The sequence below is a fragment of the Phalaenopsis equestris genome, unplaced genomic scaffold (assembly GCF_001263595.1).
Source record: "Phalaenopsis equestris unplaced genomic scaffold, ASM126359v1 Scaffold000094, whole genome shotgun sequence".
Classification (NCBI taxonomy): domain Eukaryota; kingdom Viridiplantae; phylum Streptophyta; class Magnoliopsida; order Asparagales; family Orchidaceae; genus Phalaenopsis; species Phalaenopsis equestris.
In genome coordinates this window covers 4,743,746-4,752,680 of record NW_018164536.1, presented here as the reverse complement: position 1 = coordinate 4,752,680, position 8,935 = coordinate 4,743,746, and the positions used below count along the sequence as shown (strand labels likewise).

The following is an 8,935-nucleotide window of genomic DNA, read 5'->3' as shown; positions in this document are numbered from 1 at the left end:
ATCTCTCGTGATATATACAGAGTTTGAGGTAAAGCGTTCTTTTATTTAAACTATGAAAAATATGAGGTTAGTTTGATTTTCATATTTGATTTTAAACTTAAATTTATATGTAAATTAAAGCGTCATTCCGAAGCGGACGACGAAATTTTGATTCCAGTGATCTACAGCTTCTTACGGGCAACTCCCCCAAACCCTTACTTTTTATCGCTGATATGTACTTTATCTGAAGTGAATTTATGCTTCTGAAGTATCAAATATATGACTATGACAACTCTGTTACTAACATAATTACTAAAGAGAGACAAAACAATCATTTGTCCAGAAACAACTACGACACAATATTTTTCAAACAGCTGAAACAAAAAACCAGCCAATTTTCTCACAACAGCTTCTTGGGGTAGCTATGCTGTAGTTGCTCCAAACAGACCCATAGTGTGGTAGATGTAAACAAAATTTAGACATCTTCAAAAGAGAAATTAAATAGCATATATGAATTTGTTATTTGAAGTTTTCAATGAATCAAAAAAATAGACATCTGCCTTGTTTAAAAATTTTTCAACTCGAGGCTCATCTCAAATCTAGGCGCACCACAAATATCTCGAGGTTCAAACCTCGTTTTAATTAGTGAGGTTATACTTTTTCATCTGACACATATGCCTTGAGAATTTATAGCTCAGGTGTTTGAGGCAACTTTTCAATCAAATTATCCAAAACAAATTATATTATATTTATATTACATTTATATTAATATATCTGATACACTACCTCTAAAAAGGTAATTTAAATTTGATTATTTAATTACTATATTAATTTCGTTTATTTTAAATTATATTGAATATAATATTAATTGATATAGAGATTAATGAGAAAATTATAGTTATTGAAGAACATTTTGAAGGTTCCAATAAGATAAAACTAGACAATGATATATATATATATATATAGTGATTCTTTTGAAGATGTTGAAAGTGAGGTCACTATGGATATTGATTGATCCTCGTGAAGTATTTAAATTTTAAGTGAATGCTTTCGTAAAATCACATTTTAAACTCTTATTTTATTATAATATTTATTACCAGAAATTTAGGGGAATTTACATACATACCACTTAATTTTTATGTATTTACATGTATTTACATATCTAACACCTAAACTTCAATTTTTACATGCATTCCTCCTTCTCTATGCGTGGAAATATATATTTCGCAATTTAAAGGTTCAAATGGTGGTATTTTTTATGTGATATTAGAGATTTAGGCGATGTAAATGTAAAAAGTATAATTTAAGTATTAGAAATGTAAATTTGTAGGAATTGAGTGCTATGTTTGTAAATGCCTCTTAATATTAAGATTTGTGTTGTTATATTTTCTATAATAAATTAAACAATATATCATTGACTTGTGTTACATTTTAAGGTTTATTGTTTGAGGTTTACATCTCGTTTCGCTAAAGCAAAATGTCTCAATTCTCCATTTTATTTTTTAAAATTTTGATCTTTTTTTAATAGCATGGCTGTATATAAAATGTTTGGGAACGAAATAAACCCTTATAGTAATATAATTGTGACTCTCAATTCGCTTCCATGTTCATGGTGGAACTCGCTAAAAAAGTTTCATTTTGTGTTAGCCTGGAAAAGGTCTCGGAAAATTGCCTTCATGTTTAGATAGAACCTTACAAACCTAATTCTTGCTTGTTATAGTGAATCTACTGTTTCCGTGAGAGTGGGATTGTTAGTCAACATTTTGGTTTTAGGATGGCTTTAAAGGTAGTCTTGGCAGATAGGGTACCTTTTTTTTCTTGTGGGAAACAAAAACTATTATCGAAATTGAATGTCTCAAGGCCAAGTCCTAGCTAGTAGCTACTAAGCCTTCAGGTCCTTGGCCCGAAATTTTGACTGCTTCATGCTTGCACTTATGCTTGCACTTAGGTTCTAGTTCTAGTTTTTTTTTTTTTTAGTTTTATAACCGTTGCATTAAATTTTTGTTGTTTGTTAAACTAAATCAATTATGATAAATAGGTCTGTTTCTCTTTACTAAACATGCTTTGTCTTTTTCGATGTTATTATTTTGGTTGAGTCACGTTTGAAATCCCTAGTTTCTTTCCAAGATGACCTTCAACTCATTTTGAAATTGCATTGAATTTATCAAAATTGGGCCTGTACTGCTCATTAGGGAAAATGTTGTCTTACATTCATATGATATAGATATTTTGGCTTTATCAAAGTATATTTTTCTTAGGATAATGTTATGTCATTTAAGCAGAGTTCCTGCTTTCATAATATTTCTACATTGTAAGTTTGGTATATCGTGTTTGACCGTATAATTCACAGTGTTACATTTTTTCTGATGTTATTATGAGAAATATATGTTTACTTGGTATGCCTTCATTTGAAGATTTGATCTGATGTCCTGTTCTATTTCCTCATATAAGTTTCTCTCTGCCTGGCAGACAAAAGCATATGGATGCTAGGATGGGCTCAAGCAAGCGTCCATTTTTCCTTGTCAGTCTTTTGGATTCTTTGGGCTCCAACCATAGTGGTATAGTTGACATTATTTTTCCATTGAACTTCCTTTCTTTAAAATTCTTTCTGCTGTGATGGTATTTTGGTCTACTCTCTAAATACTTAACACTGTCATTGTTGGGACCCAAGCCTCGAATGTGAAAAGTGGAGATTTGCGTTAGGTAGTCGATAACCAGTGTAGAGTTTGCTTAAAAATCATGACATGAATCATTTTGATCATTGTGTAAATGTTAGGTCATCCCCTGGAAGCAACGAGTTGTATGATTTGAATTCAGTGAAAAATGTGCAAGTGTCGCTGCATTGACGCCCGGGTGTAGTGTCAAATAAGCAAGAGTTTTCACATTACAGACCGATACGGGTAAAGAAGTTAGTCAATGAAACTAATATTAGTATATGATCTTGAAATATAAGTACTCTCATATGTAAATTAATTGAATTAGTTGATATTATAATTCATAGAAAGATAAATATTTTATGTATTTAAGAAATCTCAGGAAATACTTGAATTATGGAGGTCTACATTGGAGTCTAAAGGCCTTCATTTGAGTAGAACTAAAACTAAATACACGGAATGTAATTTTAGTAGTAGTAGCTCTAGTGACAAAGTTATATCTATGGGTGATCAAATTATTAAAAGATGTAAACAATTTAGATATCTTGGGTCTATTGCTCAAAGTGATGGTGATATAGATGAGGAAGTTATTAGTAGAATTCAATTGGTTGGTTGAAGTGGGGGAATGCTTCGGGTCTATTGTGTGATAGAAAATTACCGCTTAGACTGGAAGGAACATTTTATAAGATGGTGATGATACCTGCAATGCTTTATGGCGATGAATGTTGGTATAGGTGGATGAGTGGCTTTACGCTTGGAGAGAAAATGTGAAATGAATATATCCGTGATAGGGTTAGTGTAGCTCCAATGGCAGACAAAATTAGAGATGGTCGTCCTAGATGGGTTGGTTACATTAAACGTCGAGTGTTATCCTTGAATCTATAAATCAGTCTTTCATTAGTCAAAGCCATTGTTTTTGTCTCAAGTTTAACTTCTAGTATTTTAAACTTTTATGATTAATGAAAACCTCACAATAAATGCTATCAGGATAATGTCTTTAAATCTTCAATGCAAAAATGATTACCGCCAATTTCAAATCATAGGCTGGATACTTCTTTGCATGGGCTTTTGAGTTGTCTAGAGGCATAAACTACCACTATGATATTTCACATTATGAAACAACCCAATACTTGACATGAAGCATCATTTTAGATTTGAAGTACAATAAACACTAGGTGATTCTTTAGCTTCATAAAACATTGCTGACATGAATCAGATCATACAAACTTAACAAACTTCTGGGCCGATCTAGTTAAAGTTTAACAATACAGTAGCCAATTTAACTAAAAAAGCTGTTGACTCGATAAAAGTGCTCGGTCTCGACCAATTTTAAATTGCCATGATCTTGACATGGTCAATAGAAAACCTAGAGCCACTAATAAAGTGTCCAGCGAAAGCTATTTCTTGAAGCAAAAACTAGTACTTAGAACGTTTTGCATTTAAAGAGTATTTTATGCTTCCAGAAGAATATTCAATGTTTCTCTAACATGTTAGGCATGCTTCTCTTTACTTTTAGAATATATCAAGATTTATCGATAAATATGATCACAAAACGGTCTAAATAAGATTTGAAGACTATTCATAAGAATATTAAATCAACAAGAAGATTAATCATTCAAAATCGTAACACTGAAAATTTATTAATTAAATATATATATATATATATATATATATAATATATTATGTGCTATACGCCCCGGCTCATTCATGCGGCCTCTAGCATAAGTCCTTCGAGACGGGGGTTCGTATCCCGTGGCGCAAGCTCTTCGGATCAATTAAAACACACCTGAGTTTCAACCCAAATGGGGGAAGCACTATTTGTATGCAGCCAAGCAGCTCATGACTGGACTGAAATGGATACATTACTCTCACATTAATGAAGAGGCATATCCCAAGTATTATTCGTGAGCATAGTACTACTAGATCATTAGAGAAATTAATGTAACACCCTTCTTTAGATCTAGTGCGATTTACAGTTTGGTTGTTCCCGCATCTTTGGCCGCCCTTTATATCAACAATGCATGAATTTATGCGTCTGCACATCTTCATGACATTTCTACCAGCTCTGATCGCTCATTTTTCATTTCAGGAAGATGGGAGGGAAGTGCAGCTGTCACATATATATCCTTGTTTTCTTGGTTCAAGGATGCTTGGAAGCACTACCTTTCCATGGTTTTCTGGTGCTGCTTCGCCTTTGCACAATGAAGATCAGACTCACTTAATAGCCGCATTTGCTGTTGCCGGACTGGTTTTGTCAATAATTGCATATGATTATCAGGCAGTTCTCTGAGAAAGATCAAAGTGTTGATTGTCATTTCCCCAATTTTTTTGTCATAACGCAGGAATTGTTGCTAATATCATTATTTCTTCCGTCACAGGATATCGGAGTTCTGGTGGTCTTGTTCTGCATCTTTCATGCTTGCATTGGTTTAATTTCACCATCTCTAGCTAGGTTGAGAACAATGTAAGCTTTACTTCATATGTAAGTGCTTCATATATTCTTTTTAGAGCCTAGCTGTGATTGTTTCCTTCTGTCTCATCAGGTATATTCCCAATGAGTTGCGTGGAGGCATGGTTAGTGCATCTCTGGTACCAGCAAATGCAGCATATTTATTCGTACTAGTTATTGTCAGTATCTTGCTCTGTCATTTTCTATGAGTATTCTTTTTATCACCGTTGTTATTGTTACATACTTTTGTGAAAATGTGTGTGCTCCTCATAGGGGGGTTATTATCGGAGCCTCAACAATGCTGCTATTATGGCCTTTGCTGCTGTTGGGTTATTGAGTGCTGCGGGCTGCATCTATGTATTGAGATGGAGAAAGCATCCTCGTCAAAACTGGCATGATCTATAGGCCTAATTATTTTTTGTTGTTCTCATCTGAAGCGGTAGTAGGTTAGTAATCCTCTGCTTGTTTCCCTTTTGATTTTCTCCCTATGATATCTTGCTGCTGGTGCATCTGTTGTAAACAAACATATGATTTTGGAGTTCAATTGGTCTAACTGTCTTTTTTTTTTTTAAATGTACATACATACCACTCAATTCTTAGGTATTTACATATCTTACACTCAAACTTCAATTTTTACATCTATATCACCTTACCTATGCATGAAACAGCATATTGTACTTTTTAAATGTTAAATAGTGGTATTTTTGATGTGATATGAAAGATTTGGGTGGTATAAATATGAAAGGTAAAGTTTTGGTGCTAGATATGTATGTACATAGGAATTGGCTGGTATGTATGTAAATGCTCATATTTTGTGTTTTAATGCCTAACAGCTGAAAATAATGGGATTGAGATTTGTAATAAAGCCTCTGCCTACAATATTACTTTATCCCTCTTTCTTGTACTTTAGGTTTCCCAAACTATCCACCCTTGGTGGAGGAAATGTTATACGGTGGTTGAGGGCTGGTGTGTGGGATTCAGAGTATGAAGTCACGACCAGACCTGATAGTTTAAAATTAACCATGTCAGAAATTGTGATCATATGTTATTAATTTTCTTTTATTTTATACAACAAATCATCTTAGCTTCCAATATTAAAACGAGTCACTAAAAAAATCACTAAGTACACTAAATAATAATCAAATTCAACCAAAGAAACACCATATTTCGAAAATAAATTAATATTGCAATCCGACCAATGATAATTCAACATTACTCAAAAGTAAACAATATAAAAAACTAAAACTATAACAAACAACCTACTAAGTTTCAGTAGCCTTCCTATATACCAACTTCATTATCACTGTCATATCAATCTATAGTTTTATCTGAAAGAAACAATTAATTTAAATCACAAATTTACCACCACTTAGTGGGCTATTATAATCTTATTATGCATTCAGTTCATATATAAATACTATGCATGAATGCCCCCAAAAAATGTGATTCATCAATTAATCAAACTGCAAGCTTTCATTTTAAATTAACATTTCATGTTTAAATTTAAGTACTTATCTTTTTAACATTTTTTAAGACACTATCATACCCGAAAGTAGCCTTAAAAAATTGTAATCATGATTACTCTCAAAATTTTGCACCCGAAAGCACATTTTTATCATTTTTATTTTCTTTTTTCGTGTGCGGGTACAATAACGTTCCCAATTGGTATCATAAGTGAGTAAATCTTAATTGATTTAATTATTTATATTTTATTTTCTTGTATTATATCCATTTAAAATCATGGAGCAACCATTTACCCTTTTCCGTTTCATTTATTTTCATTTTAAATATCATTTCAATCTCAATATGCATATAATATGAAAAACATTTATTTTTAAGACATTAATGTAAGTTATTTTTTATTAAATTATTAATTTAATACAAATAAGAAAATAATTTCTCACCTGAACCCTTAAATGCCTTTCTCTTTTCCTTGAATTCCCATTTTTTTTAATTAGCGATAGTTGCACCTTTTAAAATCCCTCTATATTACTCCCCACTTACAAAATGTCCATACAATCTCTCCCTATCTTTCAATCATGCTGTTAATTAACACATCTAATTTAAAATCATAATTTTTTAAATTAATATTCAATAATCGACAATAGTATAACTATGTAAGAATTTATGATTAAAGCATTAACCTCTTTTTACTTCAGACTTAAGAATTTATCAACCTTTAATTCCTGATTTAATTTAAAATATTGTTAATATTTAGTAATAAACATGTTTATTTAATTTAATTAATTAATATGATAAAACCCTACAGTGATAAGTGTGCAAGCCGTTGCCGGTCCCAAGCCCGGATGAGAAAAGTGGAGGGTTGCGTTAGGTAGTCGACAGCCAGCGTAAAACTTGTCGAAAAAATCATGACATGAATCCTTTTGATCATTGTGTAAGTGCTAGGGCGTCCCCTGGAAGCGACGCGCTGTATAGCCTGAATACAGTGATAAGTGTGCAAGGGCCGCTACACCGGCGCCCGGGTGTAGTGTTAAATAAGCAAGGGTTCCCACATTACGGGCGAATGCGGGTAAAGAAGTTAGTCCATGAAACTAATGAAACTAATATTAGGATAGGATCTTGGAATATAGGCACTCTCAATGGTAAATTAATGGAATTAGTTGATATTATGATTCATAGGAAAATTAATATCTTATGTATTCAAGAAACTAAGTGGGTGGGAGAAAAGGCTAAGGAGATTGATAATTTAGGTTTTAAACTTTGGTATTCTGGTAAGAGTCGCACTAGAAATGGTGTAGGTGTAATTATAGATAAGAGTTTGAAAGATAATGTTGTAAAAATTAATAGAGTTGGTGATAGAATTATAGCCCTTAAGATTATCATTGATACTAAGATTTTTAATATTATAAGTGTTTATGCTCCTCAAGTAGGTTTAGATACAGAGTCTAAAGATAAATTTTGGAATGACTTAGAAGACTTAATACAAATGATACCTCTTGAAGAAAGAATTTTTATTGGAAGAGATTTAAATGGACATGTCGGTAGAGTGGTAGAAGATTTCAGAAATATTCATGGTGGCTACGGTTTTGGAGTAACTAATGAAGAAGATAAAACTATTTTAGATTTTGCTTTAGCGTTTGATTTTGTTATTACTAATACTTTATTCAAGAAAAGGGATGAACATCTTATTACTTATAAGAGTGGATCTAATAAAACACAAATTGATTATTTTCTTATGAGAAGAAGAGATCGTCATGATTGTAAAGATTGTAAAGTCATTCCAAGTGAAAATTTAAATACCCAACATCGTTTATTAGTTTTAGATTTTAAGATTAAGAGTTGTAAAATAAAAAATACCAGGACTCATCATTGCAGAATTAGATGGAGAAACTTAAAAGATAAAAATAAAATTAATTTTATGAGTAAAATTCAAGATTTCAAAATTTGGGATATTCATGAAGAAGCAAATGTGATGTGGGATAAAGTAACAAACGCTATTAAACATGTAGCAAAAGATGTTCTTGGAGAATCAAAGGGAAAAATATTTACAAATAAAAATAGTTGGTGGTGGAATAATAATGTGCAAGAAAAGATAAAATATAAGAAGTTATGTTATAAAAATTGGTTTAAATGTAAAAACTTAGAGAACTAGAGAAAATATCAAACGGCTCGCAGAGAGTCTAAAAGAACAATCTGTGATGCTAAAAATTCTGCTTTTAATGATCTTTATAATAGATTAGATACTAAGGAGGGTGAAAAATATATGTATAAACTAGCCAAACAAAGAGAAAAGAAAAGTAAAGATTTAACTCAAGTAAAGTGTATTAAAGATGAAAATCAAAAAGTACTTTTCTTAGAAAAAGATATTCAACATAGGTGGGTGAGTTACTTT

At 31.8% G+C, this 8,935-nt stretch overlaps 1 protein-coding gene across 2 annotated transcripts in view; it reads left to right on the top strand.

Annotated features, from left to right (window-relative positions):
* The window catches only part of LOC110020243 (molybdate-anion transporter), a 17,970-nt gene extending 12,323 nt beyond the window's left edge, over positions 1-5,647 (top strand). The window contains exons 5-9 of one of the 2 annotated variants that reach the window (XM_020718271.1): positions 2,449-2,537; positions 4,723-4,911; positions 5,012-5,097; positions 5,177-5,261; positions 5,356-5,647. In XM_020718271.1, coding sequence (XP_020573930.1) covers positions 2,449-2,537; positions 4,723-4,911; positions 5,012-5,097; positions 5,177-5,261; positions 5,356-5,487 — 581 coding nt within the window. In that variant the 3' untranslated portion in view covers positions 5,488-5,647. The remainder of the gene's footprint in view (positions 1-2,448; positions 2,538-4,722; positions 4,912-5,011; positions 5,098-5,176; positions 5,262-5,355) is intronic. The other variant, XM_020718272.1, reaches the window with a different exon arrangement.
* Positions 5,648-8,935: the final 3,288 nt, after the last annotated feature.